The sequence below is a fragment of the Peromyscus leucopus genome, chromosome 15 (assembly GCF_004664715.2).
Source record: "Peromyscus leucopus breed LL Stock chromosome 15, UCI_PerLeu_2.1, whole genome shotgun sequence".
NCBI classification, from domain to species: Eukaryota; Metazoa; Chordata; class Mammalia; order Rodentia; family Cricetidae; genus Peromyscus; species Peromyscus leucopus.
Genome location: NC_051076.1, coordinates 42,453,144 through 42,474,093, shown reverse-complemented (window position 1 = coordinate 42,474,093; position 20,950 = coordinate 42,453,144). Strand labels below are relative to the sequence as shown.

At 33.0% G+C, this 20,950-nt stretch overlaps 1 protein-coding gene across 3 annotated transcripts in view; it reads left to right on the top strand.

The window, feature by feature from the left end:
* Positions 1-20,950, top strand: part of Brinp3 (BMP/retinoic acid inducible neural specific 3) — a 372,112-nt gene that overhangs the window by 174,463 nt on the left and 176,699 nt on the right. For all 3 annotated transcript variants that reach the window (XM_028874720.2, XM_028874721.2, XM_028874722.2), the window contains exon 3: positions 14,589-14,779. In XM_028874720.2, the coding sequence (XP_028730553.1) occupies positions 14,589-14,779 (191 nt within the window). The remainder of the gene's footprint in view (positions 1-14,588; positions 14,780-20,950) is intronic.

Below are 20,950 nucleotides of genomic sequence, written 5' to 3'. Positions count from 1 at the left end.
GTCAATCTACATTCATAGGGAGAGAGAAAGAGAGTCATAGAGAGAAGAAGAGCCATACATAGAGAGAGTCATAGAGAGTCATAGAGAGAAGAAGAGCCATACCTAGAGAGAAACTGAGACAGACAGACACAGAGAAAATGATAGACAGAGAGGCAAAGAGGGGAAGAAAAAAGAGACAGAGTGATAGAGAGAAAAGGAGAGGGAGACAGAGAGGGAAAAAAGAGAGCAGGGAGAGAGAGAGGAAAAAGAGGAGACAGTGAGACTGTCAGTTGAAATAGGTTGAAACCTTGTAATTAATGCTTTTCAATTTTAACCAATTATTCAACACTTTTCCCCCAGTCCCTGGAACACCCGGTGATGGTAACTGAGAAACACGTAGTTCCACTGCCCTTTGCATCTTATAAGTTTTAGTTACTCTAAGTGTTAAGACATCAGAATCTCGCTTCTCCTCCCTCAAGTATATTTTATTTTCGCTCTGAAAAAAAAAAAAACAACAATCATTTGTTGATACAGAATTTATATTATGAGTGGAAGAACCTTCTCTCTGCATATGGATTTGAAGAACAAAATGGACATAAATAGAAGAACTCATTGGTGAGCATAGGAACTTATTTTTTAATGGAGTAAGAAGACATGAATCAATTAATCACTGAGTATATAATATGCATATAACCTAATAAGCATAATATATTCACAGAAGGAAAAACACATGACAGTGTGAGCATGCACAGGAATATAAAAGATTAGTTGCAGCCAGGGAGTGTCAGTTAGAAAGCACAGAACCTACACCAGGCCACTGGGATTTTGAAATTTGAGTAATGTAGATGATATTTACTATATTTAGTGTGATATTTAAATATGGAGCATGGGAAAGTATGTGTTAATGTATAATTTACATTTTGCAATCCAAAGATAACAGTAATACTAAGAGATAGGTGACATAAGAATTTTTTTGAATGGATGCTAATGTGCAAAGTATAAAAATCCAACAACTCAAGGGTAATTCAAAATGAAAGGCTGCAATTTAGAGAATTGATAATTTCTACAATTAATGCATTACATTTTACTACATATTTATCTTGTCATAATGTGCTATATCCAATTTCCCTATGTCACAAAGATATGAAATACACAAATTAAGGCCAAGTTGAAATAAATTATTCATCTTAAAATGTATCAATTACTGTAATTAAATTTTATTTGTCTCAATTTTGTAGGAACAGAATAGACTATATACTTATTATTAATATGGTTTTACTATTTAAAATATGTGCTTAATACATCTTGAGTTGAATAACCATATATTCAATTCTACATTGGAAAATGTGAGTAAAATTTAATTAATTTAATTGTTTCTAAAACAGACAATTATCAATTTCTCTACAATGTAGTGAATCAATGAAATTTAGATGTGAAACTTTGCAATTTTATTTCCTTATTTTTTGACAAATAGCTTATGTTTCTGTCAGGTACAAAAGAAACTCCATTTCCCCAAATTTTTTTCCTTTCATACATTACATCCTGATCACGGTTTTCCATCCCTCAGTCCTCCCAGTTCTCTCCTCCAACTTCCACTCTCCCCGAGATCCACTTCTCCTAAGCTTCCCTTTAAAAAAAAGAAAGAAAGAAACAGACTTTCCAGAGATATCAACAGAACAGAACAGAACATGTTACAATAAGACTAGACACACATGTCATATCAAGGCTGGATGAAGCAACCCTATAGCAGGAAAAGTGTCCAAAACTTAGGCAAAAGAGTCAAAGACAGACCCAAACTGCACTGTTGGGAGTCATACAAGAACACCAAGCTACACAACAATGAGGTATATGCAGAGGACCGAGCTCATACTCATAGAAGGTCCATGTTTGTCTCCTCAGTCTCTGTGAGCCACTATATAACCAGATTAGTTGATTCTGTAGGCAACATTATCATGTGTCCTTGATTATTCTGCCTCCTATAAGACTCCCTCTCCCTCTTCAGCGGGATTTCTTTAACTCTACCTAATGTTTGGCTGTGAGTGTCTGTGTTGGTCCCATCAGTTGCTGGATGACACCCCTCTGATGACAATTGAACATGCACTGATCTATGAGTACCGCAGAATATCATTAGGAATCATGTTATTGCTCCCCACCCGTTTGTTTGCTTGTTTCTTTCTTTTGTTTGTTTGGTTTTGTTTTGTTTTTGTTTTTGTTTTTGTTTTTTTGTTTTTTTTCTGTTTTGTTTTGTTTTGTTTTTCGAGACAGGGTTTCTCTGTGTAGCTTTGTGCCTTTCCTGGAACTCACTCTGTAGATCATCCATTGGTGTTTGGATCCATCCTGGGTCTCCTCTGGGCTTTTTCCAAATTCTTGTCAAATGCCAGCTATTTTGGGTATGCTTTCTCTCTTTCGCCCTCTAGTGGTCCTCTCTCTATCTTCATCTCTAGCTCTCTGCTCATTCTCTGTCTCTCTGTCTCTGTCTGTCTGTCTGTCTGTCTCCGCCTGCCTGCCTGCGTGTCTGTGTGTGTGTGTGTCTGTCTGTCTGTCTGTCTCTCTCTCTCTCATCTTTCTCCATTTTACTCCTGCTTCTCTTATGGCCAGTTTCAGTCTTCAGCCCATGTTCAGTCTACTGCTTTCTCTCTCTGCTCTGAACTTTTTCAGATGCCCCTGGGTTTTCTTTCTCGTATCTATAATAAAGATTGTCCTTAGCCTTACAATGGAGCAGTCATACTGTCAGTTTATATAATTTCAGATTTTAATTCTGTGTGATAATTGTATATTTTACTTTGTTACAGAGGAAATTTACATGTAAATACATACTACACTTTCAGAGTAGTCTCACATATCTCCAACTGTGTCCTTCTGTTAATCTTTGTTCTTCTAGATCACTTCACTTCTATAAACATATATTTATATATGGTTTTATAAATGTATATAAAAACCTATAAACCACAGTGCAAATAGGCATATGGTTTTAGTTACTAGAGACTAGCTAATTTTCTTAAAACCTTCATATATATTTTTTTCTGGAAAATAACATAATCACATTATTTATGGCTGTAATAGCTCACATACACACATGCACATGCCAATTTTTATTCATTTGCTAACATGTATGCTCTTGTGTTGAACACATAAATTTGTTTTTCTATTTACCTAATGTGAGTAATGCTGACATATCTCAGTGGAGTCATTTGGGTAAATAGCCAAAAAAAAAAAAAAAAAAAAAAAAAAAAAAAAAAAAAAAAACTATACAGCTAGCCCCATCTAGACCTATTTTCAGTTTCTTGAGAAACTTCATAGATGTTTTCATAGCAACTGCTTAGATTTATAAACACCAGCACTGTAAAGCTTTCATATTGTCCTAGCTTTATTAGTGAATGCATTTCTAAATGATGATCTAGAATATATTTAATGTATTTTTGATGACTAATGAGATTAGATATTTTATAATCTTTATATTAATCTTCTGTCAGATGTGGCTGGGAAAGATTTATCCCCATGATCTAGATGCTCTTATATCAATTCTTGACTTTTCTGTGCAGAAACTTTTTTTAAATTTCACAAGGAGAGTCCAAAGAGAGGCTCAGCATAAAAGAGCACATTGTTCTCTCCCAGAGAACTCAAGTTTGGTTACTGAACCCACCTGGGTGACTTACAACTGACTGTCATCCCAGCGTCTGGGAACCTAATGCTCTCTTCTACTCTCTGAGGGAATCCATGCATATGTGACAAATACACACATAAAGAAAAATAAGTCTTTTGAAGAAAACCCACCCAGTTTGCACAGACACGTTGCAAAGACATAATTACTTCAAATACGAGTAGTTTAAGTACCAAAACCATATTTCTTTCTTTCTTTTTTTTTTTGTTTTTGTTTTTGTTTTTTCGAGACAGGGTTTCTCTGTGTAGCTTTGCGCCTTTCCTGGAGCTCACTTGGTAGCCTAGGCTGGCCTCGAATTCACAGAGATCCACCTGGCTCTGCCTCCTGAGTGCTGGGATTAAAGGCGTGTGCCACCACCGCCCGGCCCAAAACCATATTTCTATTAAGATCTGTGAAAAAAAAAATCACATTATGAATATGAATATGTGTGGAAACAAGGGACGAGAATAGATATATATTTCAAACACCAATTAAAGCAAGGTTGGTGGTTAAAAATACAGGATAAGTTAAATTCAGACTAGATTAACTTACAGGAAGTTTCCTAATATGATAACAAAAAATAATATATAGCATGATAATAGTCTTCAGTGTGTTTACATGACACAGATGGATTTCAAGATAAGATGAAATAAGCACAGTTAAATAGAATGAAAATATTGTGTTTTAAGTTTATAATTCAAAATGGATAATCTAATACTCTTCCTTTTATCATTTGCTAAACAATTAAGCCATGTTCTGGCTATAATGTAGAAGAATTGAACACAAACCAATACAATCTGATTTGTATTTGTATAATAGCCCCCAAAATAATACCCAAATCCCACATAACAAGCGCACACATAAAGTAAATTGAAAATAAATAATTTTTAACTTTATTTTCATTTTATTTTGTCTGTCTGTGTGTTTATCATGCTAGTACATTTGCCAATGCTGTGTATTCAATATCCAAATTGGCCAGCGAAATGTAACAGATCATGTGAAATTAGTATTTAAGATGGTTATTATGAGCTGCATTGATCAAACTTGGGTCCTTTGGAAAAAAAAAAAAAAAAAAACGGTGCTTCTAACTGCTGACTCATCTTTCCAGCCCAACAAATAAATCATTTAAAAAACAATCATGAGGACCCCGTTGTTGATTTTTGACATTTTATCTTGAGAAACTGGAGTCTTGTTCAAAAAGCCCTTTCTTATTCCTGCAGTTTAAATTGTTTTATCTACTATTTTTTCTAAGAGTTCCAGAGTTACAGATGTTAAGTTCTTTCAATGGTTTATTTGGAGTTGATTTATATAAAGAACCCGTTTCATTCTTCTGCAGAAGGGTATGTAGCTTTTCCTGGAATCATTTGATGAGGAGGTTGTCTCTTTCCAATCATATCTTTTACACCTTGTCAGAAATTGGAAGACAGTCGTCTTTTGGGCCTTTGTCTGGATTCTGTATTCTATTGACAGATCTTCATCTTGGATTTAGTTCCAGTACCACATTATGTTTTTGCTTCCGATACTGTCACTATGGCTCCACAGTATAATGTAAATTCAGGTATGGAGATTCTTCAGCAGTGTCTTCTGCTTGGGACTGCTTTGGTGTCTTTTGTTCTTTCTTGAGAATTTTCAATTGCCATAATTATTTCTGGGAAGAATGGTGTTAGAATTTAGATGGGATTTCCATGGAATCTCTTGATTTTTTTAATAAGTTAGACATTTTCAAAATACTAATTCTAGCAATTAATGCACATGAGAAATATTTCCATCATCTGCTGCCTTCTTCTATTTCTGTAATTACTTTTAACTTTTTCATTGTAAAGATATTTTACTTCTTTGATAAAAGGTTTATTTCATGGTACTTAACATAATTATTATTTTTCAAAGGAATAAAGTCTTATTTCGCTCTCATGGTTCCCCAGATTCCCGAGATCTCAGCCCATGGTTTAGGATCTTGTGTCAGGACAACATGGGAGTCAAATGTATTATCACTATAGTTTGCCCTACTATCAGTTCTGCTATCTCTCAAAGTCTCCTCTATGATTCATCCAGAGATGTTAAAACAAATATCACATTAATAATATTCCCTACCCCACTGTATGGTTAATGAATTAGGCAAAAACTTAGGTATTGCTTAATTTAGCTCCCAATTGCCTCCAAAATGCTCATGCTAAAAGCTTGGTCCTCAGCTGTGGCACTTTTGGGAAGAGAGGCCTGGTAGACTTAAATGAGGTCATTGAATGTATAGTCTCAAAGAAGTCATTGAGGTCCTGTTGGATAATGTAAAAAGCCTTTCAGAGTATAAAATTTTGTTGCATTAAAACATCATATTCTGAGAACTTTTAGTTTCTCAAAAATAATTCTTTCTTTATACAATTTTCTTTGAAAAATTGACCTCTTTTTCATTGTCTCTATATTGAGATTACCCTAAGGAGCATCTTTTATTCTGCCTTTTAACCTTATGTTACTTGAAAAGATTTAGGACATTATTATTTGCTACATGCTTAGATACTTAATTGACTAATAACCTTGACATCATCTATAGTTAGTTCTAGCTTGAGATAAGTTTGGAGATAAAATATTTTCAATAAAAGTCTCTAAGCGAGTATTATATAAATGTTTCTAGAAGTTATTGAAACAATATTAATTTTCTATTTGAAAAAATATGTTCTCTGGTTTAGTTTAGTTTTCTTTCTAGCAATATAACTTTTATCTATGCTGGGACCAATCAGAGAAATACTTGAATAGTACTTGGGTGTTTTAAAAATACTTTTTCTTTTTTTTAACAACAATAACTATACATGTCATTATCGATCAATAATCTATTACTTCAGTGTGTATAGACTATCAATACAGAAGTGTTTAGTGGTAAATTATATTTCCTGTCACACTCTAATAATTTTATGGCTTTAACATGAAACTACACATAGCTGATATTGTTATATACTTTCCATCAATGAGGCTGAGGACATCTTAATATATTTAGAGTTTTGAAGTTTGATTTAAATTGGTGATGATGGGATATTAAACTTCATTTTTCTGATTCTGAAAGTCATTCATATTCCAAATCTTAATATTCATTATATCAATTTTAAATTATTTTTGAAATAAAAATTTCCATTTATCACCATCATGTTAAAAGAAATATGTCATTTGTTTATTGAATTTTTATAAAGAATCAGATTAGATATATCATTTTATTTCAGTGCATTTATGTCAAATGTCTGGGAGTATCTATTTTGATCAATAACCATGAAATCTATTCAATCACATGATTTTGACAAAGGAATAGATTTGATAAGTTTATTTGTTATTTAAAATAGATGTTATACTATAATTTTGAAATAAAAATAACTATTAATTCTTTGGAAATTTTATATCATGCACCCCAACCCCACTCATCTCCCAGTCCCTCTGCATCTGCTCCTCACTCTTGAGTTGTGCCCCCAAAGGAAAACTAACAAAGAAATAACAACAATGGATAAAGATTAGAAAAAAGAAGAAACAATATTAACAAAATAAAAAACAAGAATATAAATTTCAATAAAAAAACCAACCAAAAAACAAACAAGCAAACAAATAAATGAGAAAAACAAAGCAGCAATAAACAAAAAAACATTTTGCTCCTCCCTTTTTGCCTGTTCATTCACCTTAGTGGCATTGGGAGCTGCTGTGTGTCATGCAGTATACCTCTTTTGTCCAAACAGCTTTCCTTGCAAAAGTTCATTCTGTAATGTGCTGCTGGTCATGTTCAAGGCCGTTGATTCTGGCACATTATTAATGTTAGACTCCAAGGGAAACACCCCAGACATCCTGCTGTTGCCCCAAGTCATGAAGACCATGTGTCCATGGCTCTACAGGACAAGTGCCTTCATGCACTGGCATATTATATAGGGTTAGGTGTTGGGGTGTTCCATATCAAAGCCCTGGATGTATACCTATGTGGCTGCTGAGTTGGTCAGTACTGGCCAACTCTCCCACTTCCTTGGTGAGGGGTGGGGACTTCTTTCCTAAGTAGGGGTGCCAACTCTTGTATTAGGGGAGGGTCCAGCATTTCCATGCTGGGGTCATCTGTGTCCATTATCTCAGGACTGGAAGGGGACAGGTTCAGCTCAGGGATGCTCTTGTACTTCACCTCATGGTTCAACACAATTCACATGGGGCCCTATAGTAATATGGGCATTAGGCATCAACACACACCTCAGCTTTGGCAGGACCACATATCCAGTCATAGCTATCAAATTTTAAAATTTAAGATGAAAAAAATTCCAAGTACATATGGGTATGTGCATTCTTGCATGTACTTTACATGAAACCTGCATAACACGTGATTGAAAATGAATAATCAACATCAGTGTTGCCACTGATGTTGGCAACACTGGATGTACTGAAGTACTGAAATGCATATGCATTGCTACCGTTCTGACATAGATTACATGTCACTAATATGACATTGATTGTGGTATTTTCCTCAAAATTTGAATGAGTTCCTGTCTAATCATAGAAAAATATCTCAAAACTACTATAAAACTAGATTGTTTTCAGTCATTACATAGCCCTATAAATTTAGCAAATTTTAAAACCCAGAATGAGCACAATTAAACATAAACAATACAATCTTTTAAAAGTTCCAAACAACTACAAATTATCATTTTTGAATCAATACTATAATCAAATGCTTACTGCTGCAATCAATGCTGATTGTTTTACTGTGATCAACAACTGTTCTTGTAATCACCTGACTTGCCTTCACGAGTCTACTCTGTATTTGGCAGGTTATTCAAAATGAAGTAATTGTTGTTTGCTAATGCATTGCCAGAGAAAATGAATACTTTTAGAGAATAATGCCTGGCATAGGTAACATTTTATAAAAATCACATAAGAGTTTGTGATTCTCTTCTAGAATGAAATTTCCATAGATTCTTTCTGTTAAATTCCTAACTGTGTGTTCAAAAGGACCTCCAAAATCTTAAGTACGTGTCTTTTGCCTGGAGTCAAGAGAATGAAAGGCAATACATCTTCTTCTCTGCCATCTACTCAGAGATTAATTCCATTAAATGTCTGGCTTCATAGTATTCTAAAGTATACATGGAGAATGTTTTTTTGTTATTTTATTATTTTTTGTTATTTTATTTCTATCTGTTAATGGATATTTAAGTTATTTCCATTTCTTAGTTATTATGACTAAAGCAGCAATGAATATGACTGAGCAAGCATCTATGGAATGGGATGTTGAATCACTTAAGCACAAGCCAAAGAGTAACATAGAAGGGTATATTTATTTTGGGCTTTTTTGAGAAACAACAGCACTGAGTTTTAAGTGGCTACACAGGTTTGCAATCACATTAACAGTGGTTTATTTATGAAGGGTCTATTTTCCTTATGTCCCCTTCAGCATTTGTTGTAGTTTGTTTTGTTGACCTTTGACATTTTTGATTAGGGCATAATGAAATCTTCAGGTGTTTTGATTTGTGTTTCCTTCATTGCCAGAGAAAATGAATATTTTTAGAGATATATTTTAACCATTTTCTTCTTCTTTTGAGAACTCTGTTCAGGTTCATGGACTATTATTTTGAATGTGTACTTTTATTTTATTTTACTTTATTTTATTTTGATTCTTTGTTCATAATTCTGATCATCCCAGCCACTAGAGATAATTACATTTTTACCAGTCAGATGGAAAAATATCATTTGTAAAATCAGAAAATGGCATGGGGACATGGTAAAAGCAAGCCAATTATATGCATAACAGTTACACATAATAAAATTATGGAAAATATCAATCATTAAAGATATTTCTTAAGATTAGTATGTTTTAAAGCTGCAATTACAAGGTTATTGCTACAAACAATTGGCAGGTCACTTTATAATACTCATTAAATTTATGCTTACATTACTACTTCAATAATATGTTTTATTTTAAACTATATTTGTAAATTTAGTGAGTATTGATAAAAATAAACAATAACCAGCACATGTAGTGATGTGAAAACTGATGCAATTAATAACTTTGAGTAACTAGGGGAAAAACATCATTTGGAGCAAATTAGTAGTTAAAGATAAACATGGTTTTAGCAACTGCATTATTTTTAATTGATTTTAAAATTTTTTAAATTAAAATTTTTCTTTCAAAATTTTAGACAGATATTTCCTACGATATTGTGCTCAAATTTTTCAATATATACTATGACTAATTCTCTACCTTTGAGGAATGAAAAAGAAACTATTGTGTTATTAATTGCATTGAGCACATTTATCACTTGACATCGACTTAAGTATGAATAAGAGAGGATAATGGCAATGTGGAAATTATCTGACTATAATTTCAATGCATTTTGATGATGTAGTTCTTGTTTTCCCATTTTTTTGTAAGATAACTATGAATAAAACCATAATTGACATTGTAGGTAAATAAATGTATGTGGATATAAATTATAGATTCTTGCAAGTCAGAATTTTTAGCAAAGAACCATGTAATACTAATAAATGAAAGATATTACATAGAACCAAAAGTGACATTTTAAGTTGATGATCTGTTTGAACTGGTGATTCATTTTTGTAATCTATAGAAATAGTTATGGTTATAAAGGGGCCAAGATATGTTAAATTCTAAAGGTTGTAATTTTTTTTCATTTAAAGACTTCCAATGGCTATAATGGGAATTTATTTATGTTCTGTGTAGGCTCCAAGTAGTAATGAAGGACGTAGTGAACTATCAGAAAGTTCTTATTTATTCCAATAATACAACATTTGGATAGAATTCTAAGATGTCATTAGGTAAAATATTCTCATTATGGTAATCATACCCAATACCAAATTTTTCACACGTTTTCAATTGAGCACCACCTTGCTTTGTTTTGAGGAAATTTAGTACAGTATTAAATCGCCAATGAGATGCATCTTTTCTTCATGAAAGGGGAATTCAAACTTCACTCCTATGATTCCAATTCATGTACAGATATTGATTTCTAATTTGTTTCCTGAAGGTTTCCTAGTGTCAAAATGTGTCTGTCATGATGTGGAAAATATTTCTAGAGAGCAATTCAACAGGCAAAAAAATAAATCTGTAATCTCAATGATTTCACACATGCATGCTTATTTTTAAAACATAGATATTGATTGTTCCTAGTCTGCAAAGATAGGTTTGAGGACATGTAGAGTGATAATCTATGTCCATTCAAGTAACAGAACAGTGAACCAGATTGATATAACATGTTCAAATATTATTGATCAAAGACACCTGCATTTTCTTTAGGGAACAGCAGAAGATGCCAAGTGATCCCATGCCCGGGAAAGGGACAATGTGTGTTTACACTTATCTCTGAGTAGGCCTTAGTCTCCAGAGACAATTTCCTTTCTTAGAGTGTTCTTTATCATCTCTTCCCAGGATTGTTTCAGTAGCTTTGTCTGAATTGTCATTACAGCATTACAGACTGTACAAGAGGTTACATATCATTACCGTTAAAATAACATTTCTAAGTAGAAACAAGAGACCAATTGGATATTATCAATTTCTGTTTTTCTTCATAAGCTAAAAATGTGGGATGTACAATTATGTCATATTTTATCTGACTCTTCAAGAGAAAATATGAAGAGGGAGAGAGCAAGAGAATCTTAATTAATGCTCTTGCAATTAAGAAAAAATTTTTTTGTAAATTGCTTGAATACTTACTTGATCTGTATTTAGTGGTATCTACACTATGCTTTTTGTCTTTTTTTCTGATATGTGACATTAAGAAAAATAATAATGATCAAAGGTAAAAAAGTGTTTTATCCAAAGGTAAATGATAAAAGGTGAATTGAGACTGTTAGCTTATTGGAATTGGTAAACAGATAATCAAAACCATGGAGAGTTGAAGCATACTTCATAAGGGTGTCCATGGACATATGCTTTTCATTTCAGTGTGTAAGGCATATGAATCTAAGAGGAGTCAAAACACAACAAACGAGTTAGGTGAGAAAAATTCATATCAAGCAACAGTCATGAAATGAGCTGAGTTAAAAGAACTACTATGTGCTTGTATTATATACAGAAAGAGATATTTTACAGCATTTTAACTTCATCTCTCTCATACAGATTTGTATCTCAGTATAAATCTCAAGTCCATGAGCTAGAGATCTACTTTACTTGAATTAAATATACTATTTTAGATGATAATCAAAAACAAAAACACCTTACATGGTTGTGGGCTACCATCTGATGTTTTTATTCAAGAATACATATAAATAACATACCTACATCAGGATAGATATTTTAAGCTCCTGAAATATTGATCATCCCATTATGAAGAAAACTGAAAAATTCTTTCCTTAACTAGTGACATTGCATTAAGTGAATGATATCTCTATCAGTAGTGCCAATTGCTCAACCTTTCCTGTGACTTCCCTTCTGTTTTCCATGTCTTTTGCCAGAATTTCTTTCTCAATGTATAAGCCAGCAAAATTTTTAGATTCCTCTCATGAATCAGGTCACATGATTATTTTCTTCTTCTGCCTGGTGTGTTTTACCTAATTTTTATTGTTTCCAATCCCAATTGTCACAAATTACAGAATTTCATTTATTATAGCTGAATATAAGACTACATGTTTTTAATTGGTAAGACACTGATCTTTAAATACATCCTTTAATGAGTAAGCATAATTCCAAATTATTGTTTAGCAAATAACTTCACAGACCTATATTACTTAAACTTGTTGACATATTGATGATAATACAATATATATTTCATGTAAAATTATCTCATTTTAAAATATTTGAATGCATATTCCTATGCATTACACTATACTATGAATGTAATATGAAAACATTTCAGGCAGATTTTTATGAAAGAGGATTTTTTAATACAATAATATTGGCACTAACTCAAGCTTAGATGGGTTAAAAAAAGAGGTGAACGTGTGTGTGTGTGTGTGTGTGTGTGTGTGTGTGTGTGTATGAAGGATTGTGATATATTCAATTGTTAAAGGCTGTGTGTTTAATGCAGAACAACACATTGAATGATTTTAAAGAGAATATACTAAATTATATAGAAAGCAGTTTTCTTCACAGTGTGGTTCTCTGAACAGCAGCATTAACATTTCTGTTTATTATTCAGCAATAAAGAAGAACAGAATTATGCCATTTGCATAAGATGAATCATGTTAAAGGAACTATATGTGAAATTAAGCATTAAAGGAAAACAGGCATGAAAGTAGAAGGGGGGTTATTGAGAAGAGAAAGACAAATAGGACAGACTGGAGTCAAAAGAGGGTAAATGAGGATGAATATGATTAAACTGTGCACAAACATGCAAAATGAAACTGTGCATAAAATTAATACACAATACTAAATTTTTATTTTAAAATGTATAACGTCAGTTCCACCTAACATCCAATGAACCAGTAACATGGGAGTAGAATTTTCAAGTGTCTCTAGTAACTGCTGACTTTAGCCTGGACTGAGTCTATCAGGTCAATCCCAGTCCTCGGGGGAGACCTTGATCTGGAGGCGGTAGGAATGGAGGGTGGGGTGGGGGGAAGGGGAGGGGGTAGGAAGGGAGAGAACAAGGGAATCTGTGGCTATTATGTAGAACTGAATAGTATTGTAAAATAAAAAATAAATAAATTAAAAAAAGAGCTCTTGAGGTGATAAGATATTTAAAGTTTTTCAAATGATCTACTGGGAAGCTAGTAAGAGTTACTCAAGGAAGGAAGGAGTAAGCTAAATTATTTTGGGGATAACATTTTCTCTAGATTCCTTAGTGAATCTTACGTTACAATTAGTTTTCCAAAATTAAGTGTTTTTAAACTCCCAAAACATGTCATGTTTGCAAAATATATGCAGTTGGGAATGTGAAGTTCTGACCTCTTATTCCTAGAAATACCCAACTATCCCTCACTAATTTGTATAAAGCCTTGTCCTACTTCCCTTCATTGAAAAGCCCTTTCTCCTTTTAGTATTGCCTTACACACTGCCTTTCCAGAGTTGCCCTACCTGGCAATTAATTAAAAAATAGGACAATCCCACAGTGTCATTGGCTGCTATTGGAGGTGGGCTGTGTAGTACTCAGAACATGTTATTTAAATATTGCTAAATATAATTCTTCTCTTTTTTTTTTTGAAACTCCACTAGATGTTAAAATCCCTGAAGATGATCATTATGTAGCATGATTCTCCATCACAGATATAACTATAATCATATCGTTTGCCTGGCACACTCTAAGCATTTTTGCCAGAAAGACATATATAAATCCACTAAGCCTCTGTTTAAAACAATCTGAATGATCTAATATCAAGCTATCTAGTTTACCACAGGATTTTTCTAAAGCTTAATGTTTATTTAACCAAAGTTAAATATGTCACTTTTTAATGTATGCAATGTAATGTCCCTACCTGTCATTTCCATCATCTCACAAATTCATCTATAAAGTTATGCATCTTGAAAGATTTTATTTAGGTAGAATTTGAGATTTTGAATACATTGCATATGACAAGTTTTATAAAAATGATATAAATGTTCATTTTGGTGACTTAAAAAAAACTTTCCTGCATTTCTAAAATCTCTTACAAAATTTAAGAGTTCATATTCTAAAATCAATGGAAAAGATATCTTGGGAGTGATGATATCAATTTTATTTTTTAATTGGGATTCTCAGAATAAATCATCTCAATTTTTATTATTCTTGTTTCTTTTTTAATAACTACATTCATTTTCTTCAAAAGGAAATGAGGTTTATGAATATGCATGTCCATGGGAAAATACATCAGCGGAAGCTATTCAATTTAAGTAGATTACTGTTGTCACTTTGAGTTGGTTTCACTTCCATCTAAGTGATTGACAGACTTGGCCTCTTCTGCTTATAGCTCCTGACACATCTCTACAAGCTTCAGTCACTATAATGTAGTGACCTCAGCTCAACTTCCACATGAACTTTATAAGTGAAAACACTCAGATTGTGCAGTTGTGAATAAAAATAAATTTGCTTTTCAGGGAGTTTGGCCGTTGGAAGGTAAATAACCTTGCAGTTGAGAGAAGAAATTTCCTGGGCTCTCCTCTGCCTCTTGCCCCTGAATTCTTCCGCAACATAAGACTTTTGGGACGGCGACCTACACTTCAGCAAATCACAGAAAACCTTATCAAGAAGTATGGGACTCATTTCTTGCTATCTGCTACTCTGGGAGGTAGGAGCCTTTGAAAATATCTGTGTTTGTGTTTGCCTGTGAATAAAAGTGTATATTCACTCTAGAGTGTCACTTAATCCATATCACTACTGTAGACTCACTTCATTATCAAAAATGTTGATGAACTGATCACTTAATGCCTTCTATAATATTCACACAATTGAAAAAGATGAAAGTATTACTTAGTGTCCCCCTACAAGCTTCCTAGAGTACCAATACACATGAAATGTGTGTATAGTTGTGACAATCTATTATACAAAGTGATATGATAAATCATGTTTAAAAAATAAATAGCTTCAATGCAGGTGAGAATCATTACTTCTGGTAACAGAGAAAATAAATGATTTCCAGGAGTAAGTGGTAACATTCCATGTTTTTAAACTCTACTCGTTTATTAGTCTGTACCTGACTTATGATTATGGGAAGGATAAAAATATCATAGCTGATTGATAATATTTCAAAAAGATAAAGACTTTGGATTATTTCTTAGGTTAGTGAAGTTAAGAAACCTATGATTAAGCCTGGTTAAACAAAGGATTAATACTGTGATTTGGATTCAGCATCTTAAATAATTCTGAGGGACTTTAAGGAGATAATTAAGAAAGAAAATATGACATTGTCACAAAATACTTTTCAATCTTCTATTTCTCTATATGCTTTTGTATATGTGTCTTCCATGAGCTCTGTAGCTTTCAAGTAATGTATCAAATAGTAACTGATACTCCTGATTCTACTGAGACTGGCAGTAAAATGTGGACAAAGAAGCTGAGGGAAGAATTTGTGTTTCCTTGTCAGCTGCTCCATGAATTTACAAAAGGTGGCTGTGTTGATCTTGTCAAGGGAGCAATGCCATGGAAGACTGCTTTCTTCACAGGTCTCAGCATTATAGGATCAGTCTTTTCTGTTATTACCCCAAAACTAGTCAGTCAAAAATTCAGACAATTAATTATTTCAGAATATATTCCATAAGAAACTCTGTCTTCACCTTGTAGGTGAGATACTTACACCAAGTCATCACATATATGAAAATCTCCAAAATTTATAAGAGCATTCTTCTGTGGTCCATCCTTCATGAAAGGTATTTGAAAACCTGAGCCACTATATTATCTCTCTTCTAGAGGGAATCCTAGACTTAGCACTTATGTAGAATCTCAGCTTACTGTGCTTTATAAGTCCCAAATATCAATTCCAGTGCTAGTTCTCATCTCAAACATCATGTCTGTCTCTTCCTAACATATTTCTTTTAATTTAAGTGACTTTTAACTTGCTACTTAAATGTGTTTCAGAGGCTATCAAGGCCAACCAAGAATACAGCAAAACTTTCTTTTCTGTACTATATTATCATCATATTTTGCCTTGATTTATACTTATTCAAAAATACTGTGTTTGTTTGTAGAATGGTTTATGACCTCTTTCCCTCTTCTTCAAGACAAAGACCTTGACTGCATGTGTCATCCTTTCTCTTGGTTATAATAGATGTTGGCATAATATAGGCTTTGATTAAACTGCTGTTCAATAAATGACTAGGCCAGGGACCAAGATTCCTCAGTTTCTGACAAATGTAAATGTTTATGATGATTACAGACAATATTGGAATTCTAATCTTGAATGAAAAGAAACATTCAAAAAACGCTAAAACAAATGAATTTCATAAAGGTTCATAACTGAAGAGAATTAGGGTCATAGCTAAAGGCAGATATTTAAAACATAAGCAGATTGGAAAAGGATAAAGTCCTCTTACATTTACAGCATGGCATTCTACCATGTCATTTCATGACAACACTAAAAGTGCAGAATGTAGGTGGTAGGCACAAAGAGCAGGCTGCTGTATGTGGATACAACTTCCCTACTTCCTTTTATACCAGTGAGTATTAACCAAATAATAAGATGTAGACGACAAATATATGCTAAGTTCCTTCTATGTCCTTGTTTAAATAGACTGAAAACACCGAAATCTCTTTATTAATCTTTATGATTTTGAAATTTATTTTATAGTTAAGGAGAGAAGAGCATCTGAATGGAAGTCATACTAAGACTTCTGTGAATGATTGAAGGTCCCTTTAATAAAGTATATACCTCAATTTCATCATGTGTGGCATTTAAGTTTCTGCAATTATCAACAATTATGCTTATGTGCAACCTTTGTCTATTTTGCTTTGTAATGGCAAATACTATAAATATAATACAATCTGAAGAGTAAAGGTAACATTGTTTATATAAATGACTGCTTTTAAGAAGTTGAATAAGTTAAGACACATATAAGGCTTCATTACCTTTATCAGTGAAGCAGTGTAACTAGAAGAATTTCCATCAATAAAATAAAGTTTACAAGTATGCAAAAGAGAAGTATATGTGCCTTACATGGAAAAATTCTTAACACATTGTTCAAGTTTTGCTGAATTTTTACATAATTGTTTTATTATTTTTGTAATAAGAACAGAACATTTTGTCTTTCTTGCACTGTTTGTTTTTTGTTGTTGTTGGTGGTGGTGGTAGTGGTGCTTGTGGTGGTGCTGCTGTTGCTGTTGCTGGTACCCACTGGTGTCTATAAGTGGTGTTTAAACCTTTCATGGGATTAAGCCAATTGGTGGATTAACTTTTCCAATGACAGCAGGTTATGTTGGTATTTATACATGCCACATTATCTTCCATAAAATATTACAAATATTCCCAATAGAAACTGTAGCTGGAGTTATCTCCAGTCCCAGCTTGGCCCTCAGCCACTCAGACTCAAATAAACACACAGATGCCTACATTATTTAAACTGTTTGACCTAATGGCTCAGGCTTCTTGTTATCTAGTTCTTATATCTTAAATTAACCCATTTCTATTCATGTGTTCTGTAGCTTTACCTGTGTGCCTGTTACATGCTGCTCCAGGACAGCGGGCTGGCATCTCCTGACTCAGCATTCCTGTTCCCAGAATTCTCTTTTCTGCTTGTCCCACCTATAGTTCTTGCTTGGCTACTGGCCAGTCAGTATTTATTTATACAGAGCAATAGCCACAGCAAGAAACTATTAACACCAATGAATGGATTAAATAAAATTGCATGATCCAAAGTCAACATAGAATTGGCTATTATAAAATAAACGTGTCTGAAAAATAAAGCAAGACAATTCAATGCACAAAATAAATATACTAAAATATTTAGGAATAAATTTATCCAATGACTTAAGAAAAATCTATCAGGACAGCTATAACACACTGATGATAATAATTTAATCAAAACAAAGCAATCAATAGTAAATCTATATTTTTAGATTAGAGGAACAAAACATTCTAGAATATCCTTTCTGCTTTAATCAATTCCAGACTCAATTAAATCTCTGCCCCACAATTAATGCCATTATTGACAGAAAAGAAAAATAAATCTTAGGATTTGTATGGAAGTAAAGAAAGCATTCAAAACATATAAAGCCATTTTGACACTTTGAACAGCAATAATACACTGAACAGCAAGCAGTACAACTTCCTGATCCACAACAAAGTTCAAAGCCATGATCATTCATAATGAAGGCATTTTCTCTAAGTACTGTGTGTGCTTCATTTATGTGAAAGTCCTGTTCAAGTATTCCCTTAATTTCATTGAATTGGAATCACTAACCTTACCTTACCATCATAGAATAACTCTTGAATGTAAAGATCAAGGCATTTTCCATTCTAATGATGCTTTCTCTAAATGTTACCTGCAGATTCTTTCAGTACTTTCAATTAATAATTGAGTTGAATTAAGTGAAATTATGAAGTGGGTTAAGCATATATGCTCTCTTCCATTTACAGTAAACAATGACAATTTTAAATTGGCAGCCATTGTAATTGGACTCAACCTATATTGCTTTTCTCTCTGTTCATTTGCTTCAGATATTTTACCTGATCAAGGATGCGACTATTATATTCTGTTTTTAAGAAAACTTGAGATTTATAATAATTAACTTAAACCAATTCCCTTTGTACTTTTTCTTCTCCTTTTCTATCTTAACCCTCCTAAAATATTAAGAATAATTGAAATATCAGCACACTGAAGGTTCATATATCAGAAAAATTTTAAACTAAAAATGTAAATATATTATTTTATGACATCCAGAATATTCACCAAAATGAAAGCATTTTGAAAAAATAAGTTGACTTTAAGATATTCACTGTCAATATTAAAGACATGAAAAGAAATAAGTGAAAGATTTTTTTCCCCAGAATTACCTAGGGCATCATTCTATTGATTAGGTATAAAATCTGGATACTCCATTTGAAGCCTTTAATAAGATATTGTATGATAGATAAAACTGTTGATTGAGTTATCTTCCTTCAGAGAAAATCCACTATATAAAAAACCTCCTTCAACATGTTTCATTTTCTCAGTGTCTTTTATTTTTATTGGTTCCAGACTGTTCATCAATATGGTAATGCTACTTGCTGTTATTTTGAACAATGTTGTCTACATCTCATCACTGTTTAAATTTCTAAAATAGGCCATTTATTTTAAAGAATCTATACTTTAAAAGATTACACTGCTTGGAGGTATTGATTTCCAGCTATGGGATGAATATATTTCATGACTGTTTTGTTTTCCATTTTATTATATTATAATATATAACAAACTCAGAAATAAGAGTGCATCTCTGTAATGTATATGGAAACATAAAAATAAGATATGAGGACAAAAAGATGAGCTTAAAATTGAAGGTATTGACTTAATTAGAGAGGCAGTAATTTAAAATATTATTAGATTTGATTTCTGGTTTCAAGTGTTCAAGTAAAACAATTAAAAATATATCAAAATAGTAATTATTTGTATAAAATTATTATGTCATATATGTACAATAATTTAAATGAATCTGATTGATATTTTCAGAATTTAATGATTTGTTCAGTTAGTCAGAGTAGTACTAGAATGCCTCAATTAAGTCTATGTTCTTAACCACATTCATGAAGTGAGAAAACAAGTTATCGTTGATTCTTCCTACAACTCCTGTGCAAAAGGCAGAACTATAATACAGTTACTCCCAACTCCTTTGCATCAAAAACCTTTATTTGATCGTTTTATGAATTTATGAAAATGATAAAAAAAGAAGTTAAAGAAAGTATTTTTTATTGATTCAATCTGTGTGCATATGGAGGCAATTAGTTGTGGTGCTATTTTGTGTATCCTAACAAACTTATCTGGGCATCAGAGGACAGAGCCAGCCATTAGATTAGACATAGAGGTCAGGCAGTGATAGCACACACCTTTAATCTTAGCATTTGGGAGGCGAGATTCATTGGGATCTCTGTGTGTTCAAGGCCACACTGGGAAGAGAGCCAGGCGTGGTGGCACATGCCTTTAATCCCAGCACTAGTTGAGCATAGAGGTCTGGAGGTCTGTACAGACAGACAGGAAGTGATAGGGCTGGGCAGAAAGAGGAAGTGATGTAGCTGGGTGGAGAGAAGAAGAAAGATGGCAGGGCACAGAAAAGTATATAAGGTGTGAGTATACAGGAAGTAGTTCTGTTGGGCTGAGGATTTCCTAGCGGTAAGAACTTGTGGCAGGCTTGTTCTTTTCTTCTGATCTTTCAGCTCTCATCCCAATATCTGGCTCAGAGTTTTTTTTAGTAATAAGAACATTTAGCAATTCATGTTACAATGTGTGTGTGTGTGTGTGTGTGTGTGTGTGTGTGTGTGTGTGTGTGTGTTTGTGTAGGTTTGTAAGTCCAAATACTATTCCCATCATCAGTGGTCAGAAGACTGTCTGGTCTGTGTAGTTTGTGATACAGGTAGTTATTAATTGCCTGACACAGGCTGGGAATCAAAGTCAGGTTCTCAGTAAGAGCAACAAGCCCTATTAATGACTAAGCCATCTAGACCTCCCCAATAAAATTACTTTTCTAACTTCTATATTATTAATAGTATCAAATTTTATTTTAGGGACTGATAGATGTGTTGCTTTATATTACTTTAAAACAACTTTTAATAGACTTGGTTCTGGATGATGCACAATGTAATTTCCAGTATAGACATCATTTTGAATGTACACATTCATTAAAAGCCACAATTAAATACTTACCAAATAACACTACATTTTTTTTCGGTTGCAAGTCCTCGTGATTTTTTCTAAAAGAAATTCTTGTGCATATGTATTTTTTTTGCCATATTACAAAACCTCATTTTTATAGCACTTAATTTTACTTGAAAACAAAC